This window comes from Leptodactylus fuscus, chromosome 5, assembly GCF_031893055.1.
Source record: "Leptodactylus fuscus isolate aLepFus1 chromosome 5, aLepFus1.hap2, whole genome shotgun sequence".
Taxonomy (NCBI): domain Eukaryota; kingdom Metazoa; phylum Chordata; class Amphibia; order Anura; family Leptodactylidae; genus Leptodactylus; species Leptodactylus fuscus.
In genome coordinates this window covers 34,972,070-34,995,793 of record NC_134269.1, presented here as the reverse complement: position 1 = coordinate 34,995,793, position 23,724 = coordinate 34,972,070, and the positions used below count along the sequence as shown (strand labels likewise).

At 45.5% G+C, this 23,724-nt stretch overlaps 2 protein-coding genes across 2 annotated transcripts in view; both read left to right on the top strand.

Moving 5' to 3' along the window:
• The window catches only part of LOC142202649 (caspase-7-like), a 436,926-nt gene that overhangs the window by 65,971 nt on the left and 347,231 nt on the right, over nucleotides 1-23,724 (top strand). The gene's annotated exons all lie outside the window — the stretch shown is intronic.
• The window catches only part of LOXL2 (lysyl oxidase like 2), a 43,945-nt gene that overhangs the window by 1,213 nt on the left and 19,008 nt on the right, over nucleotides 1-23,724 (top strand). The window contains exon 2 of the mRNA XM_075272806.1: nucleotides 22,400-22,771. Coding sequence (XP_075128907.1) covers nucleotides 22,435-22,771 — 337 coding nt within the window. The 5' untranslated portion in view covers nucleotides 22,400-22,434. The remainder of the gene's footprint in view (nucleotides 1-22,399; nucleotides 22,772-23,724) is intronic.

Sequence of the window (23,724 nt, the reverse complement as noted above, 5' to 3'; positions counted from 1 at the left end):
CATAGTGATACAATATATGGGTGGAGAGATGCTCTGCACATGTATCATTGAGGAATGTACTGCACAGGTCAGAGGGAATGGCATTGAGATTAACATTACAGATCTAGCGCTAGCCATGCTCCTGGCAGTATCTGTCTCTGTGGCTTGTATGGAGTAATGTTCTGCAGCAGTGGTGACGCTTATGGCGAGTAAAGTATACATGAGATTAACACATAGTGATCCTCTGCAGCTGTTAAATAGCCTATGGTGAATGGCATGTAGATGTCACGTTTGTGGAGTGATGCTCTGCAGCAGTTATACATTTATGGTGAGTGATAGTTTATGGGGAATAAAGGGTTTGCTTTACTTGAATTGAGCAATAACCTGCAGCTGTTTCACATCTTATCTTGTGTGACGTGTATATGAGAGTGATGCTCTGAAGTACATATCTACAGTTTATAGGGTTTGACGTTCTATAAAAGTTATACGTAATATACCTGAAGTCATTTCTTGTATGGAGCGATGCTCTGCAGAAGTTAGGTTGTTTATGGTATGTTACCTATATGGAGCGATGCTCTGTAGAAGTTACATAAAGCTTATAACGTTTGAGGCTTGAAAACAGTTCCATATAAAATAGTGACTGAAGTGTATGTGTAACTTCTTGAATGGAGCAATGCTCTGCAGAAGTTATATAGCTTAACGTAAGAGAAATATACATGTTACTTTTATGGAGTGATGCTCTGCAGAAGTTATAAAGCTTATGATAAGAGAAGTGTAAATGTCCTTCTTGTATGGAGTGATGCTCTGCAGAGGTAACAGCTCATGGTGATGGCTGTGTCCTTGAGTGATGTTCAGTGAATGGATTCCTCCACTACACTGATAGAGAAGCTTTGCGGGTGCTGCTCACCCTTATAGTGAATGACGCTCTGCAGACGTCTCCCATTTTTACCATCGCACCCCATTGGGACCAGAGACCAGGGTTCTAGATACCTGCACTCTGCATAGGGAATACTTTGCAAGTACAATACCAGCCATAGCGCGTCCATAAGAGGTGACCAGAGGCGTAACATGAGGGGGTGCAGAGGGTGCAGTCACACTGGGCCCAGGAGCCTTAGTTAGTTCACACGGGGAGCGTGTGGGCAAATTTTGGCACCCACCGCGTCACTCTCGGGTCAAAACCCGCCTGCCACGACTGTCACGGCTTCCCCCTCTGGAGTAGGCTCAAATGAATGGTCCGACTCCAGAGGTTGCTGCCGCAAGGTGGACGCCGCGGCTCAACGGAATCCGCCTCAAAAAAGGGCAGCCCGCTTCTTTTTTATGTGAGCGGCAACAAGCCACTCACGGAAAAAAGTAGCCTGGTGGTCTACACAGACCCCCATTGTGAGGGGGCGGTTTATGACGTGGATTACGCGCCATAATCCGCCCCCTCTATGCCCGTCAGTACTGGCATTAGTATTGCACCTTCCATCTGACCTATAAACCAAGGAGAGCCACAGATTACCATAACCACGCTAAGGTGGATTAAACTCCTTAGCACCTGTTACCATCACTATCAAAAATTTAGGGGGGCCCGGACAATAGATTGCACCGGGGCCTACAAGACTTTAGTTAGACCACTGAAAGTGACTATAGTACAAGATATCACTATAGATGACGTCATCTACCAAACACCCCCAAGTGAACCCCTAATTCTTGGGTAGAGCAGGAGGTTTGGCCAAAAAAACTCTAACATGGCTGTGACCATAGCGTAACAGTGCAGGGCTTTGGCGTTCAGCATAGTTTTCGCCCCCCCACAATGTATCCCCCCACCCCAGCTACACATTATATGCTGCAGACTCCTCTGGTTTCCCAATTAGGGGTACTTCCTGCCTGTGATGGATATTCCTGCAGTCCTCGTATTAACCCTATCAGTGCAGATCGCCCAGAGCCTGTGACCACGTCCAGGGCGGGTGTTTTTGATCCATATATTCGTCCTTCTAAAATCCCAGTTTCAGATGTATAATGGCATGACGGGAACCAATCTAGCCCAACAATGTGCACCAGGCCAAGATGAGCAGTCTCTGTGTGCTACTAGTGCTGAAGAGCAATCCTTCTAGAGGGGACATCTTGGAGGATGTTGACCTTTTTGTGTACAGCAAGAAAAATTTTAAAAGCTCAGACCAAAAATTTTGACTGAATGTCATCATCGATCATCTTTACTAGGAAGATGCACTTGGATATGTCCTTTAAGAAGACACACTGTCCTCCAAAGCCAACTATGAGGATGATTCCTACAAATTTGATAAAAAACCTACAAAAGTAAAAACATGTTCTCAAAAACTGTTGCCATGTTCAAGTTCTCAACATTGTCAGGAGTGTTTTTTATACGAGGTCCTGAGTGTCAATGACAATACTAACCCCTCTGGTCTCTCCTGGCCTGTGTTGGGCATTGATGTGATCAGTCCATCATAGCTATTACTTCCTAGAAAGAAGCTTCTTGAAGACATCGGTGGAACTACCTCTCTCTCGAGAAGAGCGTGTCACCATAGTATAGACGTCAACTGTGGCCAATCTAATTTCTTTCGAAGAAATCCCAGAGGAATATCCTAACAGGGATCATATGTTCATCAGTACAGAAGACAGAGTTCTTTTCAACAATATGGAGGAACTATAGGGAACTATTAGACCATTGTAGGTTGTAGATATTTTTAGATGTCCTCGGCCTTCAGTGATTATCTGTATTAGTTACATCTGCCTCAAATAACCCGTCTGTCAGAATGACTTACTATCATGTTAAAAAAATCCTTTTTTGTCAGACATCAGACGGTTAAATCATCCATCAATGGTGGCGTCCTGTCCTAAAATGGTTCAGTTATCATCAGTGGTTGTGAAAACCTCCCTAAAGATTATGTAAAAGTCTTCCCTTTATCTTCTTCACTACCGTGATGCCTGTCCTCCCTTTATGGCCTCCATGAATGCTCATTCATATTTACGGCCTTCATGACCAATGCCAGTCCGCCATTAATGACCTGCTTGACTGTGATGCCCATCCTCCATTAATGGCCTACATCAATGTGATACCCATCGTCCATTAATGACCGTCACGACTGTGACCACTAAATCCTCTCCCATGTCTGAAGTTATCTGTGCAATCCCATTGTTTTTCTCATGTAAGTTGTCGCTACCAACTCCTCATCTCACTTGACCTCCATAGATGCACATTTGGTTAAGTCAATCTCTTTGGTGTCCATACGCCTTCAACAGTTGTTGGTCAAATTCTACTTCAGCCGTCAACTTTTCCTCCTGATTCTCTGATATACTTGCACACTGACGTTGGCCGAGCCTGTGTGTGTCTTCAGTGGGGAGAGGAAGTGGATGGAGACGTCTTTGGAGGTGGCCTGTCTCCTGGGGAAACAAAGGATGGTAATGATAAGATTCATCTTGACATCATCTGTGGGTGACGTTCTGGAAGCCGTCATTCAGTCATCTCCAGGGATTTACAACAAATCTTCAAGGATGGACATTTACTATGACCAATCCATCCAGTTTTAGCCAATGGAAGCTAATGGACCACCACGGTTATAGTGTAAGTCTTATAATCCTGGAGAAGACCTTCAAATCCTTACATGGTTCATTACAAGTTCTTGACTGAGCCTTCCCCCTTTTGTGGCCCCTCTTGTCCATGTTTAGAGTCAGCCTAGTCATTGTCTATGTCAGCATGCTTCTTGGGTTCCTTCCAGGTACAGCACATGCTTGGAGGACACATAGGGAGTGACTGCTGCTCCCAGACACACTCCTCCTCTATTCTTGCTCCGTTTAATTAACTTTATATAATATGTAGTGTACAGATGTGTGTGCCAACATTCCTCTGGAGAAACCTACATCTCCAATTTCTTAATATCTGTCAAGTAAACCTTAAGAAGATCTTGAGATTTGGCACATTATTTCTTACATATCACAAGCATTGAGATATTATGGTATCCTCTCCAATGCTAAAGTTATGAATGTAACAACCACTTATGTAGCTCCACCTAATGGTGCCCTAAATAGTGCCAAACACTGGTCCATTGTGCTTGGCCAAGTGTGCACATGGTTCGATATTCATGTGAATTGATATTTGCTGGTCAGTGAAGGTCTGGTTTATTTTGGAAAGCCCGTTTTGTAATACCCTGTTTGGAAATGATGTTCATGACCCATCTTTCAGGAACTACAAAGAATGACCCTGGAGGGCCAGGCATGTTGTGTCACCCTTTGTGGCTCTGCAGGGGAACTGAATACCTACTGCCAGATTCCTCCACAGATTAGCAGATTTCGGGGGGACTGTCCAAATAGAGAACAGCTTAACAAAGTGAACAAATCCTTTCAGGTATTTCTGTTTGATCAGCAAACATTGGTCAGCGAAGTACTGTATATCTAGTTGGCCAATGTTCTGGGCAGAGTCTGGATGGGTGAGGTCTTTACAGTCTATCTAGTTGAGTAACTTGACTGACCATTATTTGAGTGATAGCATGGGTCAGGACTGTCCATTTAGTTGAGAGGCCACACTAGTCAGTCTATGTTGCTGAGGGACAGAAAATGTGGGTACAGTCCATGGCTGAGAAACAGCAATGGTGGGCACAGTCTTTGGTCAAGTGGCAGCAATAGTGGGTACTGTCCATGGTCAAATGACAGCAGTGGTGGTTACAGTACATGGTTGAGCAACAGCAATGGTGGGTACAGTCTATTGTCAAGTGGCAGCAATAGTGGGTACTGTCTATGGTCAAGTGGCAGCAATGGTGGGTACAGTCCATGACTGACTGATGGCAATATTCAGTACATTCCATCGCTGAGTGACATCAATGGTTGGTACAGTTCATGGTTGGTGTTTCCTCTAGACATAGTGAACATACAAAATTTGGAGTTCGCATGTGCTAAGAACATCCAAGGATTACCAATTACAAATGGGGAGTAACCAAAGGGGGGACAGGTTTTGCAGTCAAGTAGAACTAGACAGTAGACCTGAATAAGGGAAAAAACTGGAGGATGGGAATGTCAGCTGGCTAAGAGTATATAAGAGCGCTCTTGTGCCCCCTCCTCAACATCAAGAGGAGCACATTCCTTTTTAGGCCAGTTAAAGGCCACTTATTATAATCTGGAGCACATTATAACATCCGACATCCCCGCCTTCCCTCATCCTGGTCTACAGTATAGTTCTACTTGACTGCAAAACCTGTCACCAGCTGTAGAGTAGTTTCCTATGGCCTTCCTTTTTGGCTACTGTCCATTCCTCACGTTCCCCTTCACTTTCTTGTCTCACCTCCCACCAACACTCTCATTACTAAATGACTTTTCAGGATGATGTTGAATAACCTCTAGGGCTTCAGATCTGCTCCTCTACAGACCCTCTTTGTCTTCACTGTTGACTTCTCTATTGACGCCAGGTGCAGTGACCGGCATGCGAGGTCGGCCTTGCTATCCCAAGGTTAACAACTTTGTCCTACACCACACTCAGCTGCCTATAGGAATGATGCGCCCTCCTGCAAACTTAACTTCCAACTCAAATATACTTTACTGTACATATTTGGTTTAAAAAAAGTATGATTTTAGCCAATTGATGACAATATACTAATAATGAGATGTAGTTTGTCTTGGATTTATTGTATGGGTTTAGTTTATGTATTTTTTTGTAGTGAATTATATTATAAATGCTTAGTTTGGCCACAGTAGCAAAGTTTAATGATTAGAGATGAGCGAGTACTGTTCGGATCAGCCGATCCGAACAGCACGCTCCATAGAAATGAATGGAAGCACCTGGTACTTCCGCTTTGACGTCGGCCGGCCGCTTAACCCCCCGCGTGCCAGCTACGTCCATTCATTTCTATGCGTGCGTGCTGTTCGGATCGGCTGATCCGAACAGTACTCGCTCATCTCTATTAATGATCAATAAGTCCAATTTTCCTAGAGTTACTAGCTGGTGGTTCTCTGTTCAGTAGTGTCAACTCTTGGCTAGACTGGAGAGTCGCTCCAAAGAGCGTCTTACACTCTGGAGGACTTGTCCTGTCCTTCATAACACAGACAACCCATTGATTTGTGTGGCCACTTTGTAATGCTTCACCTGACCTGTGGTGGCGCTGAAGGGAAACTGCATAACGGCTATCAAGGTTCCTGAAGATGCCCAAGCTTGGGGTCCCACATAGGCAGGGTTAGTATGGTTGGATACAGACTCCCTTTAAGGTGGTAGCCCCTTTCTTCCTTCAGATTTTTCAGCCAGGCCTCCGGTAGTTGTACCGCACACCCTCCCCAATACATTGGTCCCACTAGAATCCATAGAAGTAGCTATCCTTCACCTGCACTATCTACATACGGTAGCCTGAGGCCATCACTGAAGGTCATATGTAGGTAAAGTATGTTTTACCCTTGGGGCATTCTTCATATATACTTATATATTTCAGTGTAACTTGACTCGCATGTGTCCAGGTTTCTGGACAATAATAACACAAGCGTTCGTTACGATTTTTTTAATGGTGATGGATAAGCCGTATGGCTCTTTTCTGGCCACAGCACTCTCTAGATTACCACCGTACTGCAGTTGACTCTTTTTGGGCTTCTTTTAATGATCTGGAGACGAATGAAAGGTAAATTAAGCAATATTCTTCATTTTGGCATGGACTGCGACCGCAGATGTTGAGGCCCCAGTAGAAAAAGTTTAAGAAGTTCTATCCTAAACTGCAGAAAGGAAAGGAAATGTAGATTCTGAAAATGATAGTTGTCACGGAGCAAAGGTATACGTCTTCCTCCGGGTGGTCTTTTGAATCAACACGGACGCAAGAGGTCGGGAGACAACAGCAATTTATTGTAATCCACAAAGTTAGTAGCCGGCGGCGGTCACATCAACCGTAATAACAATAAGTCCACAGAAGTCACAATCCAATGATAACTTTGGTTCCTTGGTCCTGTAACTAAATCCTGGCTCTCTGCAGAGCTGTGCACAGGCCGGCTAACACATACTAACTGCTAGCTACAACTATATACTAAGACTGTTACACCTATATCTGTGGGTGGGAAGGGCTGAGTCACAGATCCTTCCCCCCTCACCTATACCAAGGAGAGCAGACTCCCTGTCTACTATGGACAATGCACCGTCCAACATCTTCTTGGAGACACTGATCAGATTATCTCCACCCATTGTCCTCACTGGTCCTCACTAGTTAGAGGTATTTGCATACAATGTGCTAACACACTAGACTCTAATCAGCCAACTACACATTGATGTATACAACAGGTTAGAGAATACATTCCACATGAAATATATATTACACATTGCCTATAGTATAGACTCTAACCATCCCGTGACAACCCCTCCCCCTCTCAAAACATGTGCATGACACAATTGGCCTACACAGGTAAATTGGGGAATGCACATCAGTCTCTATAGCTCATATGTCCTCCTGCCGGAATAACCCATCTGCGTTCTGGTGTTGGTTCCCTCGGCGGTACTGAATGGTAAAGTTGTAGAGTTGAAGGGCTGGCATCTGGCAGAAAATCCGGTCGATCCATGTTGGCGTCTCTCTGAGCTTGGCTTCAGGTCACTGCTCCAACAAAGTGGCACTGTAGATTTCCAACATCCGAGTACCTCCTGCCAACTCGATAGAAAGGCCAGGGCCCTCCTCTAGGGCCTCGGGTCGAACTACTCGGGGGTCCGCTACCGTTAGGAAAGCTCCCGAGTCCCGGAATCCAACAACTGTTCGGCCATCCAGTAGGACCTCCTGCAAGTGCTTCCGCTGAAGGTTTGCGGGATGTGTGGCGGAAGGCTGAATCCCATAGACCCCTGGAGGTGGAACAGATGGGTCATTCATGGAGTCCTCTGGAAATGGGGCCAAACTTTCAGTCCTAGGGGTGGTTCCCAGGTAGTGAATAGGCCGGGATGCCACGGTGGCCCGTGCCCCCATGTTAACAGGGCAACTAGCTTGCAAATGTCCAGGCCGCCCGCACCCAAAACATCTGCGCTCTAGCATTCTTCCAGTAGGTCGTTGTCTAGGGACAAGGTTGTTCATAGCTGGAGGCCGATGGGCTGGGGCAGGGGTAGAGGGAGAATTGTAATCCTGAGGCCGGGCACGAAAGGTGGGTGGCTGGATGAAGGGTGTCTGGCGGACTGTGGTAGTTTTCCGCTCCTCTGCAAACAACCTCTTCCACTGCGGCTTGATGGTCAGGCCCTCATCTGCAAGGGAAGCAGCTTGCTCCACTGTGGCTGGGTTCCGTTCCAGCACCCACTCACGGATCTCAGCGGGGCACTGGGAAAAGAACTGTTCCTTAAGTATGACTTGGAGGATCTTATCGACTGTGACAGCCCCCTCTCCTTCTAGCCAGCGCTTGCATGCTTGCTTCAACTTGTGGGCGAACATGTGGAAGGAGCTTCCCCCATTGTAAGACAAAGAGCGGAACTGAACTCGGTAGGTCTCTGGAGTGACTGCATAATACTTCTGCACCGCTCTTTTAATGGCCTCATAGTCCCGCTGATCACTAGGGTCCATGGCTCTGAGAGCTTCCGCAGCCCCATCTCGTAGGTGCCCCACCAGATACCGGACCCAATCCTTCTCTGGGACTTCCATCAGGTGGCACTGGTGTTCGAAGTCCTGAAAATATCCATCAACATCCCCAGCCGCTTCATCAAAGGTCTTGAAGTGTTTATGGGAGACATATGGTGGTTCTCTCACTGTTGGGCTGGGGGTCGACGTTTGATTATAATTCCGCGTAGTTATCTCAGCCATTCGCATTTCATGCGCCATTCTTTCCTTTTCATGCGCCATTCTCTGTTCCTCCTTCTCCGTTTCCTGAGCCCTCTGTAATGCTCTACTCCTTTGCTCTGCAGTTGCTCCTAGCCCCAGCACTGCCAACTCCTCCTCATACAAAACAACCCATCTGCTCTTTTGGGTCTGTACCTGCCACTCCTGTATCTCTACTGTCTCCTGGGGGCAGCCCTCCTCATGGTCGCTTTGCAGGGTCATCTCCTCCAGTGCCTCGATCAGTTGCTCTTTCGTTCTTCCCTGATAACTCAGGTTTAGTTCCCAGGCCCTTACTTGTAGACTTGCCATAGTCCAGTTCCTGTATTCTGAGGTTGTGGCTCCATTAATCGCTGGGCTGCTGTAGTCCATCTCGCTGTCCGCTGTTGATCCCACCGCTGCCAACCAGTTGTCACGGAGCAAAGGTATACGTCTTCCTCCGGGTGGTCTTTTGAATCAACACGGACGCAAGAGGTCGGGAGACAACAGCAATTTATTGTAATCCACAAAGTTAGTAGCCGGCGGCGGTCACATCAACCGTAATAACAATAAGTCCACAGAAGTCACAATCCAATGATAACTTTGGTTCCTTGGTCCTGTAACTAAATCCTGGCTCTCTGCAGAGCTGTGCACAGGCCGGCTAACCCATACTAACTGCTAACTACATACTATATACTAAGACTGTTACACCTATATCTGTGGGTGGGAAGGGCTGAGTCACAGATCCTTCCCCCCTCACCTATACCAAGGAGAGCAGACTCCCTGTCTACTATGGACAATGCACCGTCCAACATCTTCTTGGAGACACTGATCAGATTATCTCCACCCATTGTCCTCACTGGTCCTCACTAGTTAGAGGTATTTGCATACAATGTGCTAACACACTAGACCCTAATCAGCCAACTACACATTGATGTATATAACAGGTTAGAGAATACATTCCACATGAAATATATATTACACATTGCCTATAGTATAGACTCTAACCATCCCGTGACAATAGTATTATAGAGGAACGTTCAACACCTCAGCAATTCCAGTACTTTACATCCTTTAATAGTCACTGTTTCACTGATTCTGACACTGATGGAATTTTTTCTCTATCCTCCACCATTCCAGAGCAATCGGTGCAGTTAGTTTTGGTGTCTGATATGATAATCTGGCACTCTGTCAAGTAGGTGGTGTCAGGCAGAAGCAGGCAAAGGGGTGTGATTCTGTGCTCTTACACTGTCCTCCTCTTATTGGACAGTGTCAAGAAGCTCATAATCACGCCCTCTTGCATGCTCCTGCCTGACACCACCCACTTGACAAATTACCAGTAGAGAGCCTAAGTAGCATATCAGACACCAAAACTAACTGCACTTATTGCTAGGGAACGTTGGGGCTGGATTCACATCTTGGAAAGAGGAAGAGTAATTTGAGTCGGTCTATCTCAGATTCCTCTCCAGATTCCGACCCTGTACATCCCACGGTGGAAAGTCAAGCAGATCTTTAGCGTTCCAACATGGCTTCTGCTGATTCCATGGCTGAATCCACCGCAAGATCGACCAGGTTGCGTCTTTTTTTACGACACCAGCAGACCCCATTAACTAAAAGTGGTGGAGCATGCAGCATTTTACTCCGACCATTTTCGGTGATCTCTCTGTGAACGTAGCCTTAGTGAGGGTCACCATAGGTAAGCTCAGTACCTGTCAAGACCAGTTTAGGGTGGAGAAACCACCTGACAAGTTCCCTTTAAAAATGCTCCAGAAAGCCCCGCAGTTCTGTTTTCAAAGACAGACTGATTATTATAATATATCTTCCTTCCTATTTGCCAGAAATTGTGTAGGTTTTCAGGAATATAAGACTCAAGGGTAATCTTAGGATAGTCCTCCAATGTTCGATCTATGGGATTGGATCTCCAGGACCTCCACTGATCATCAAAATGAAGACCTACTATAGTAGATGGTAGATTGTACTACAGTGAAAGGGCGACAGGTCCCCATATCAGAAGGTCATAACCCCAACCATGACACATTTATAGCTTATTCTAAGAATCTGCACTTTTTGAGTACCTTTTCATGTCACTTATATATATAGGCAGTGCTAAACATTGTCGTCTGTAACACTGAACAGGTGCTGAAGAGACTCTTGAGGTTATGTCCCTTAGGCACAATCCATTAACTCCTATTGGATAGCAAAAATGGAAACCACAAGAAAGAATACGTGTGACATCACCCTGAGGTTAGGAGTTATATATATGCTGTTTGCACCTTCAGGCAACTTTTATGAAGATATAAACTAATATCTTGCAAGTATTATACGTGCAAATGTGAAAACCAGGTGTAACCTCGAAGAGCACGGTAACTCCAAATTGTAGAACATCTCCAGACACCTGATGACCTGAAGAGAAGTCATCTGTATCCAGAGAGTAACTACTTTTTTTGACCTAACATCTAGACATAGGCGTCATCTCTATACCCTTTTTGTAAAAACTATAGGATTCTCCCATTATCACCCTGAAACTAAGAGTCGTGAATGCGATGTCTGTACTGTAACAATTGTCAACCTGCAGGTGAATGACAAAATGTAATATATCTTACCATAGAAAAATGCTTCTTTCTCCACTTATCTTACTCTTCCTTCTCCAACCCTATTCTCCCTCTTACACTTGTTATGGTAAAATCTCAATGAAATCTCTTTGGAGACCAAGACTCGCTGTCAGTATCAGATAACATGTGTCCATGGAAGTCTATAAGTAAGGGAGAAGGAACATATACAGATATGCTGCTGCAGCTAATAGTAAGTTGTCTATTAAACCAACAGAGTTTTATTTCCATCAGTACTGTTATAGATCACTCCCGACCCACAAAATATATACGGTACTTGAAAATTTGGGCAATTGTCTCCATATAGGGGTTGTACTAAGTTATCAAGTCATCTGCTATCAATAAGATAGGGGATAACTTAAGGACCAGTGGGGGCCTGTTCAATGGGATCCTACCAATCCCAAGAACAAGGTCCAGTTTCCCCTTCCTGATGGAAAGGTAGGATGAATATGCTCTCTGCTGCTCTATTCATTCTTTGTGGCTCTACAGAGCTTGGCAATCTCTGGCGCTCTCATAGAGAATGAATGACGGAGTATAATGCTGCTCAATCAGGGCGAGGGAACCCTATCTCTGTCCTCGGGATTGGTTGGGATCTCAGCTATCTGACCGCCACCAGTCACAAAGCTATCCCCTATAACTTCAAGACTCGGTCCAGGCCACAGTGTCCTAGTAAGCGCCAGACATACCAATTCGCTTAACAGAGAAGGATAAGCATTTTACCATCGTCTTGCTGGAGGATCTGTATAACTATTAATGCTGAGAAATACTTTGGGATGTATTCATAGAAAGGCTGCTATTAAATCTTGCGGTTTGTTCGTGTTAGTTCTAAAGATGATCTTATTTCCTGGAGTTCCCCTTTATTCCCCACCATTCTTCACCTTCCCTCTGGACCCGTCTCCTCTCCCCAGACATAACTGGCAGATGACATCACTGGAATATGAGGTTTTGTGTGAAGAAGCCTCTGGGCTCAGTCAGACCTTTCCCTGGAAACTGGATATGCAATTGAGGAACAGTAAACTTGCTGTGAAAGCAGGAATTTCTATACATAGAGTAACAATGCTGAGGAGTAGGGTATACAGCGTACAAGGGTGAGACTGGCACCAGGTTTGTTGCTGACAAGCCTGTCATGGTTTGCCAGTGCCCTCGGCCCCCACAATCCATAATTATTAACTATCAAGATAAGGCACTAGACCTTTAGGGATAGGGACGCCATGACAGGGGGGAGGATGAGGGGAACGTAGTACTAACGGTCACTGTGAAGAAGCGGGTAAATGAGGGGCGGGGCCAGAGGTGTTTTAAGGGGTTGTTGGGCCGGGTGGAGTCAGTGTGACGGTTGATGCCAAGGAAATTGCCCACCCACTCTCCCTTTTGCTTGTGTTTTCTGGGGGTTAGCCTGGGGGTTGTGGGGTTAGAGGCCTTGTGGCCTTGTTTAGTAGGACCTCATCTCTGGTATGGGTTTCCTGGTTTGGGGAAGGTTAAAGCCTGTGGTGTCCCCTTGTTGGGCTTGGGTCCCTGGGGGGTCTCAGGTTTACATTATGACAAGTAGTGGTAAGACCTGCCCGAGGTGGAGTTCTGCGTCTGGGCAGATTAGTGTTTGGATTTTCCTATACCCTTGGTGGGTTAGGTTTGGGGTTGACTTGCACTTATAAAGGGGTTATTATTCTGTTACAAAAAACAAGACGCATTATAGTGATAGGGATAGGCTGGACTTGTGTCTATGTGGTTACATGGTAGTATGTGTGTGGTGATAGGCATAGGCTGGACTTGTGTCTATGTGGTTACATGGTAGTATGCGTGTGGTGATAGGAATAGGCTGGACTTGTGTCTATGTGGTTACATGGTAGTATATGTGTGGTGATAGGCATAGGCTGGACTTGTGGTTATGTGGTAGAATGTGTGGTGATAGGCATAGGCTGGACTTGTGTCTATGTGGTTACATGGTAGTATGTGTGTGGTGATAGGCATAGGCTGGACTTGTGTCTATGTGGTTACATGGTAGTATGTGTGTGGTGATAGGCATAGGCTGGACTTGTGTCTATGTGGTTATGTGGTAGTATATGTGTGTGGTGATAGGCATAGGCTGGACTTGTGGTTATGTGGTAGAATGTGTGGTGATAGGCATAGGCTGGACTTGTGTCTATGTGGTTACATGGTAGTATGTGTGTGGTGATGGGCATAGGCTGGACTTGTGGTTACATGGTAGTATGTGTGTGATGTGCCATAATTTGCTACAGTACTTCTAACCATTGCTATCTCTAGGTAACACTTGGTGTCCAGGGTGCACATGGATCCTTCATACCTCTTTATATTATAATACAGTAAAACCACTTACTCAGGACAAGCAGAAACAAGCTCATTGGGTTTATACCGGGGTTTGCAAGCGTGATTGGGCCTGGGGCAGACATGCAGGAATCTGTGATTAGTCTTATAAAGTCTACACCCACATATGGTCCTTATTTGCAGCTCTGCTCACTGCCTGCCACTGTTCACATTGATGCAGACTCCTGACATTGAGCAGATTGCAGGCATTGTTACATATGTAATATAACTTTATCTATAACACATGGACTTTTGACTGGGGGCTACATCGTGAAGGGTTTTCCACTGTGTAACTCTTATATAATTGGTATATGTCACCTTATGGTACAAAACGTACTCTCTGCACAGTATATGTTTCGTTACAGTGAAGAAGGTATACCCAATTATCCTGGTGCCAGATCACCATCGGGTGAGTGGGACACTAGGGATTCTTTTGGTTTTTAGTATAGGACACAAACACAGTGTGAACAAAGTCTTTGGACAGTCTACCCCACCATTACAGTCCTAGCTACGTAAAATTAGGGATAGTTAGACTTATTATAAGACATGAATGATCGTGAAGTTACATGGTGGGCATATCTGGTATTAGTGCACAAATCCTGAGAATGAGGGAGCTGCAGTGCCCGTAGCTCCAGTGGGCATCCCCATTCATAGGAAGCGGAAAATCTTATGTAGCTACTGGAAGCTACTGAGATATCAAAGGGTACAGATATTTCCAACACAGGCAGCGCTATACTGTGTGGCAACAATATTTGTCTTTGGCCATCATTTCAAGCTGTCACATTGTCCCCTCCAAGTATCCGTGAGAAGAATTCTGAGCGACCGTCTAGGGTTGATTTATTGGGAAGAACTCTTTGATGTTCTAGTCGGCTGTGAAGAAGAGACTCTATGTATCCAAATTCTCCTCAAATCTGAAAACCCCTCCATTGGAGACCACCCAACCAAGCGGCCGTTGTCCCTGTGTGATCTCCTCATGAGTGATGAATAGTGCATGTTACTAAGACATTGTGGTCTAGGAAAACAGTGATGTCATTCTTTCCATGGATAGCAGACCTAAGAGCAAACATACAAATCATCCTACAGCTAATGAGAATAGCATACACATCCATGAACAATAGGGCTCACACATGTGAGAAAGACATTTCCTAAGGAAGTCTTCCACATGTTCATGCTGTGCCTCACTGAGAGGATCAAGGCGGTCTTCTAAAAGCTGAGCTCCACTTACATATGCTTGTCCCGTGTAGCAGAGGTCATGCTGTAAAGCTGTTACAATATATGTACTCAAGGTTTAGATATGAGCAAACCAGTTTGGAACATACTGGGTTTGGCCAAAATTTTTCCAAAAATGTAACCCAAAATTTTTATGGTTCAGGTCCAAGAAGCTGGCTAAAATAGTAGCCACAATGTGACAACATGGAATAAATAGAGAAGAAGAAATACATGACCTTAGGGATCAGACAGGCTTCTCTATAATGTCTCGCAAGCAGCCCTTATAGGAGACCAGGGCAATGTGCGGCCCGGGGGCCACATCCGGCCCTCTGACTGCTTCTATGCGGCCCACATAGCTAGTTGAAGTTTGTTCAAGGACCTGTGATGATGTCATCACAACCTATCACCAGGATAGGCTATGACTCGTTAGTGGGCGGAGCCACACAGAACTGTGTGCTTGCTGCAAGCTTCCGGCAATGGAGGCTGCTGGATGATATAGACTATGACTCGTTAGTGGGTGGAGCCACACGGGACTGTGTGCTTCCTGCAAGCTGCCGGCAATGGAGGCTGCTGGATGATAAAGAGAGAAGAGACAGCATGTGTGAGCAAGAGGGGGGAACTAGGGGCAGATGTAGGGGGGCAGTTAAACTTAATGCACATTGAGGGGGGACATTAAACTAGGGGGCAGAAGGAGGGTGACCTTAAACTGGGGCAGCTGGAGGAGGATATTAAACCATGGGGGGTAGCTGGAGGGGGACATGTCTGCCTCTAGTTGCCCCCAGTTTAATGTCCCCTCTAGTTTCTGCCAGTTTATACTGGGGCACCAGGAGAGGGACTTACTACTGTGGGACATTTGGAGGGAAACGTTATAATGTGTGTGTGTGTGTGGGGGGGGGGGTATAATGTTAGGAGGATTTCACTTTGTGGGGCACATGGAAAAATGATTGAGAATGGGCGGGGGTCAGCGGAGAAGTGGGTGGAGCTAAATTTGCGCACATGGCCCTCTATAACCGTTACTATTTCTCATGTGGCCCCATGGGAAAATTAATTGCCCACCCCTGCCTTATAGGAGAGGACAGTCTATCACTGATAACTCATAGAAGGTATAAAAAGTCCACGCAGGAGGAGAAGGTTTCTGTTTCGTGGGGAGAGATTAAAAAGATAAGGTCTCAGACAGACTGAGAGAGGTTGGATAATACATATATAATATAGTGTGGGCCACACTATATTATCTATGTATTATCCTGCGACGCATAGTGTTAGGATTGCAGGAGATGAGTCTGTCATATTACTAAGGCGACATGCATGAATGATATCCATATGCCCACCCATGCCTCCATGGACCCATTAATTACTTCAATGAGCCTGGTGCAACCCCCCCCCCCCCAAAAAAAAAAAAAAAAAAAAAAAAACACAAAAAAACAAAAAACGGACAGGCATAAGACCTGTCCAGGGTTTTGCCCCGGGTTCACAGTCCTATACATGAACCTGTGATAATAAGGGTGTGTGTTTGGGGTCAAAAAATATAATGTATCAAAAAGCAAGCGGCCGGGCCCAGCATGCGGCTGATGCCTCATTGTATCCTTACCTCGATATATATCCGCAAGAGTAGACTATTCATTAAGTGGATAACGAAGAACTGGACCGAGGGCAGAGGTACAAACCTTCTCCCCCCCCCCCCCACTGATCCTAAGAATGAAAGGGATGCCCAGTGGGGCCCCTGATGCTGCAGCCCCTTCATTCTTAGGATTCTTGCAGTCATAGAGGTTGGACCCCCTCTGATCATAAACTGATGGAGCATTCTAGAATTACGCCATCACTTTATGAGATCGGAATAACCCTTTAAGTGGATTTTCAATTGAGACATCCCCTAAGCACCTGAAATATTAAAGCATATAGATCTTATAGAGCGTTCTCTTCTACGACCTAGAACTGATATCCACATGGATGGGCTCCAGCTCCCATTTTTTCTGAGACTTGTCCCGTGAAATGGACTTAAAGTGAATGTAACGTAGCAAACAGACACCAAAAGTGAGGTGTACAGTTTAATAATGTCTCATGAATGGAGATTCAGATTTTGGGAAGTATGGAATGGCCTTGTACCTCACATAGCACCCATTGAAATGAATCGATGACTACGTAATACTGCATGGCCAGACTCCCCTGATGATATTCGTTGGGTGCTGTGGGATCTTCTTTAGGCCACTTATTTTTGTTCATATGAAATAATCCCTTTAAGGACTATAGGAAAGGTGGCAGCCATATTGGTTGCCACCGAAAATTTCCAAAATAGCAATTACAATCAAGAATTGACTTAATAATATTTGCGGGACCACAAAGTGACTGTTAGTTACTGGGTGACGTGACCATACACTGGGTGACGTCACCATACACTGGGTGTGGAGGACAGATTGCTCTCTGGATAGACCTCTTCAGGTCCAGGGCCTCAGCTATGTTTGCGGACTGTCTGCAGTCAGGCAGAATATATGTGACGTTCTCAGACACACCGTGAGCAGCTGCAAGTGGTTACATAGTCTGCCTACTTATATAGGTTCAGATTTCCGTACATACCATTATATCTCCATTTTTGAGACCCTGGCTTTTTACGTGATGACAAATGACATGCCTGAGCGGTTTTACAGCGAGTATTTGGGTGTGCTGAAGGTGCTCCGTAAATATTTCCAAATGACAGTAAAATCTAAGTACAGTATGTGCACAGTCACCGCACGTCTCTTCAGTGCCCCATGTGCTTGTCTCCCAGGCATGGAAAATCTGGAACATCCCAGACGTCTATAGTACAGTACGAACGTCTTACTGTATGTGTAAGATATATTGAGGGTGACGTAACGGAGATTTAACAGCTGTGGATCCAGGCAAAAGACACTGAGAGTAGGAAATTGCATGAATAACACTTCCTTAGACTGCGGACATATGGGGACGAGTCTGCAATGGGTTTGGACAAGTCTAATCCATACACTTACAGCACAAATTGCCGGGCGCTGCAGGTGCATATCAGTTATTGCTGGGAGTTTGACCGTCGTGAAAAAGCGCAACTGGAAAAACCGTGGCGCAGAAGTTTCCTCTGTGGACTTTCTGCTTCCATTATCTCTATAGGGAAACTGTTGGTTTTTCCATAGGTATAATTGACATGCTGCGATTTCCTAAAACGCAACGGTTTTTGCAAATCGCAGCATTTCCGCTGTGCGTATTCCTCTGCAATGTGTGGATGGGATTTGCTAGTTTTTGCCATGGCATTTATACCAGGTGTGGCCCTGACTTCACTGGAAATGCATATGGACACACATGGAGATTCCAGTAGGGACCCCTAGATTTCTGTGGGTACCCCATTATGACTCTGTACAACCTATAATAAGGTCCGGCATACTAAAACAATGAACTTTTCATAAAATCTATTAGGGTGAAAGCCTATATAAGAAAAAGTTTAATTTTGGGATAGAATTTACTGGTTTCTGCTGGTTTTTATGGCGGGTGAGTGACAGCCCGCTATACTATTTCATAACATAACAAGAAGGTTTATTGTTCTGGCACAGAGGAAGCCAGGGGTCCGGAACAAGAGCCCTCCTGTCCCCCTCACCCATAAAACTCAAGCTGTCTAAAATAATTTACTTCTGACAAGGTGTAAATGTCCGGACTATAATGGTTCCCGCAGGACAATTTGGTTATATTAGCCCTGGTATATACTGTATGTTCAGAAGCGTCTCTAGAGCAATGGGATTGACTGTACCAGCTCAGCAAATATTAAGCACATCAGGGGTATCCCCTTGTTCCTTCTTCCAGTGATGTCATTTTCGGAATGACTTCACTATGGAAAAATTCAGACTCAGGAACCCCCTCCTACTCAGAGTAGTCTGGGAGAGTCAGACGGGGAGGGGGGCAGCTTCTGTAAGGCTGCTGGGGGAAGGGGTACAGGAAGACTTTGTTTTACAAGGGGATATGAACTTCCACCTACGTATAATGATCATGCTACTGAGGACATTCTGTACATTAACACATTCATGGTCCTGGGCGCCAGTTCTACGTGTAGATGTATGTCTTATAAGAAGCCCAGTCGCTGATTCCTCCTCACATTATAGGGGCCTCATAAATGAGCCCCCTCTCCGCCATAGCATAGAGATATGTCAGGGTTAATATATCCCTTTAACAGAGGAGCCTATGTCAAAAAATGCATTATACCCCCTGTATCACTTGCACAGATGGGTTCCCAATAAAATACAACCCATTTCATTTACCTCATGTTCTTCACCTGGGCCGCTATCCTTGCTCTGTATCCATATATGCTGGCTGAGGATCAGTGGCTTATTGATGCCATCAGGGAATACAGAGGTAGCAGTCACTGCCAGGCCCTGGACACAAAGGGGGCCCCAAAGGTCCCTTTGCCACATAAAATATTCCACAAATCCAAATGGCACAAGATAGGTAGGGCCCCATTACAGATATTCCACATACGATGCCTCCCACTCCCCCGACCCCTAGCTGCACGCTTACACTGATATCTATATACATATAGTAAGTAATATAACAACTTATTTATTGCCTAGACCCGTGTTGGCGAACCTAAGGCACGCGTGCCAGAAGGGGCACTCAGAGCCCTCTTTGTTGACACACACGCTATCGCCCAGATAGCTCACTAACGGGGAAACTGTTACAGGATTCTCCATTAGTGAGCGATCGCTTCTTTCAGCTGTATGTATAAACGAACTTACAGCTGAAAACTTTCAGTGTAGTCCACAGCTTACACTGACTGCAGAGTGTGACCTCTGCCCCGACACAGGCGCAATGACGTAAGTCACTGGCACCTGCAGTCAGAAGAAGGAAGACGCTACTTACCTGCTCTTTGTGGGACTGCAGGTAAGTAGTATATAATACTGTGTGTGGGCGGCCTACTCTGGAGCATATAATACTGTGTGGGGGCGGCCTACTCTGGAGCATATAATACTGTGTGTGGGTGGCCTACTGTGGAGCATAATAGTACTGTGTGTGGGCGGCCTACTGTGGAGCATATAATACTGTGTGTGGGCCACTGTGAAACATATAACACTGTGTGTGGACGGCCTACTGTGGAGCATATGATACTGTGTGTGGGCCACTGTGGAGCATATAATACTGAGTGGGGCTACTTTAGAGCACATTGTACAGCGTGGGGGCCACTTTGGAGCACATTGTACTGTGTGGGAATGACTGTGGGGCAGATTATACTGTGCGGGGACCACCGTCAGTGCCGCACCTCCCATGAGGCGACCTGAAGCGAGCGCTTCAGGCGGCGCTATGCCAGGGCCTCAGGGAGGGCGGCATTTTTGCTAACCTAAGCCAGTCCAGGACAAGCTGTCCTGGACTGGCTTAGCACGGAGCGGTGGTTTGGGGAGGCCACTGGAGCAGCGCTGCTCCAGCAGCCTCCCCTCACGCTCAGGCAGAGCGCAGGCAGTCGGCGCTAAGCCCCACCCCCTTTGAGTCGCCACACCCCTCCGCTATGCCACACCCCCATTCCGCCCCCTCCCCCGCAGGGGGGGCGGCTTTCTGTACTTCGCCTCGGGCGGCGAAAGGAGCAGGTTCACCCCTGACCACCGTGGAGTATATTGTACTGTGTGTGGGCCCCTCCCCCTGTGGAAGATATTGTACTGTGTGGGGGGCCACTGTGGAGCATATTGTACTGTGTGGGGGCCCTTTCACTATTTATATCACACAGTATCTGTTTTATAGCAGACATGATATTAGTACAGGCTGTAATAACATGGCACGGTCACTATAACACCGATCCTGTGCGATGTAAATAGTGAAAATTAATTGTTCAAAAGTACCAAATGCAGAGAGCTTCACCTTCAGTACAAAGTTGTTTGTATCATTGAAAGCTCTGTAATATTTACATGATCGTCTTTTGCAGGTCCGTAACTGTCCGCAATTGTGAATATGCACAGTATTAAGGATAAATTGCTGTATTGGCACTTCGTGATCATTTAGTGGGTTTTGGGTTGCAGTTTGGACACTTAGTCTCTAAAAGGTTCACCATCACTGTCCTAGACCCTATGTAAGATAATGGCTGAACACTCGTTGCTACGGGCAACCACAGCCATGTTTCCTCTGCCACAGGGTTGAGGCCTACTCTGTCAGGCTTTCCTATACACTATGTGTACGCTCCCTTCTCTTATCTTCATGAACATGCTCAACATTTTTCTATGGGTTTCAACTTGTATGTATTTGCACAAACTATATGTAGTTTGCATTTGCAGTCGGGCGGACGTTCCACATGAATAATGGAGGTGACAGCGTCCTGAAAGAATTGTTAGCAGGATTACGGGGCACCTTCATAAAGGCAATGTGACCCTGTCTACATACTGAACGTCCCAGGCATCCCTTATTAATGGACAATCACTTTTCAGTAGAAATTGATAACATCCTATAGTTCAGTGTTACGTAATATGTGATGTATCTTTACTGTAGGAATCCTATACATGGCTGCATAGCCTCTATATACTGCTGTAAGATGCCATATATACAGAGATACGACTAATATACATGGTTGCCGTGATCTGCATAGCCTCTATATGTTGCTGTAAGATGCCATATATACAGAGATAAGACTAATATACATGCATGCCCTGATCTGCTAGTCTCTATGTGCTGCTATATATGCGCTGTAGGATGTCATATATACAGAGATACGACTCCTATACATGGGTGCCTTGATCTGCTAGTCTGTATGTGCTGCTATATACAGTATGCGCTGTAGGATGTCATATATACAGAGATATGACTCCTATACATGGGTGTCTTGATCTGCACACCTCTATTGCCATACCGGCGCTGTATGATGCCATATATACAGAGATACGACTCCTATACATAGGTGCCCTGATCTGCTCAACCTCCAAGGTGTTCTTTGGGTCATGGGCAGCATTTTTCTTCCTCCAAACACGACGAGTTGAGTTAATGCCAAAGAGCTCAACTTTTGTCTCATTTGACCAATCTGGATGATCCTGAGAGTGATTGGGAGAAGGTGCTGTGGTCAGATGAGACACAAATTGAGCTCTTTTGCATTAACTCAACTCATCGTGTTTGGAGGAAGAGAAATGCTGCCCATGACCCAAAGAACACCGTCCCCACTGCCAAGCATGGAGGTGGAAACATTATATTTGGGGTGATTCTCTGCTAAGGGCACAGGACTACTTCACTGCATCAATGGGAGAATGGATGGAGCCATGTACTGTAAAATCCTCAGTGACAACCTCCTTCCCTCCATCCAGGACATTAAAAATGGGTTGTGGCAGGGTCTTCCAGCAGGACCCAAAACATACAGCCAAGGCAACAAAGGAGTGGCTCAAAAAGAAGCACATTAAGGTCATGGAGTGGTCTAGCCAGTGTCCAGACCCTAATCCCATAGAAAACTTATCGAGGGAGCTGAAGCTCCGAGATGCCAAGGGACAGCCTCAAAATCTTAATGATTTAGAGATGATCTGCAAAGAAGAGCGGACTAAAGGTATTGTAACATATGAAGGTGAACATCTATACGATGGTCTAATCTCTGCTCCCCGTGTCTGTCTTTCGTTACAGGTGAGGTGTCGCTACAGTCACTTTGGTTGTAAACTATGCTGGTGGCCCATGTATTCCTGTTCTTCCTCAGTCTGACGGTACCCACACTGGGGCAGTATGAGCACTGGCAGTATTATCCTGAATATCACCAGCCACAGGACCCTGACCCACTACCCACAGAACCACCTAAGCCAACACCAAAAATCCACATCCGGCTAGCCGGAGACAAGCGCAAACACAATGAAGGAAGAGTGGAAGTATTTTATGATGGAGAGTGGGGCACTGTCTGCGATGACGATTTCTCCTTGTATGCTGCTCACATAGTCTGTCGAGACCTGGGCTACTTGGAGGCAGTCTCATGGGCCCCCGGCTCTAAGTACGGGAAAGGAGAAGGTAAGAACATTGAAGGAATATACTGGGATACTTTGTCCTTTACCTACCAAGCTATCCAATGTGTTGGCAAGTGTTCACATAAAACAACCAGCGGACATGTCTTTGGAAATATATACCATAATGTCACCATTCATGGGGGGCAACGTGAAGCTTCTGGGCCACAATGCAGATTTTGTCACTGTCCTGAATTTCCTGGGAAAGTTTTCTACCAAGGTCTATATGTAAGTGCTTCATGTGCACCCCATATAGTTATGTCCTGGCTCTGACATTGTATTCAGGCCTAGAGCAATTCTATTTCTTTCCATAGACATAATTGGAAATGTTGGTATACCCCCAACTATAAAACAACATTTCCCAAATGAATAGCACAGGTGAATATAAGAAACTTTGTAATATATCTTATTAAATAAATATGTTTCCTTCTCCAATTATTAGGATGATCCTCCTTGTCTCAGACAGTTTCTTCATATATTGTCTGTATCTGTATTTGCCTCCCACACAGAAGTCTATGGAGAGGGGAGAAGGAGGAGCAGTCTGTTATCGGATTTTTGGCCCCATTTTGTGTAGTGGTAGTTGTCTCTTGAAACACAATTCTCTGAGTGTAGCAGAGTTTGTGTGTCTTTTCTCAGTCTCCTCCTTTCCCTCTTCTCTTCATAGACTTCTATGTATAAAGAAACTCAGTCTGATAATTGTAGAAAGATATATATTTCCTTAATAAGATATATTACAAAGTGCCTTATATTCACTTATGGAAAACACTTTTTTAATGAGGTATGCTCTATGTAGTTATCTCAGTTGATGTTTCTGCAGTGTGAATACAGCTCTGAGGCACACATGCGTTGCAGTCAGTTGTAGCTCGGGAAGCTGCTGTACTCATTGAGTTACACATGAGTGAATCGGTGATAATCCATGCACCAGGGTGAACTAGGGTGACCATGTATTAGGTTTATTAT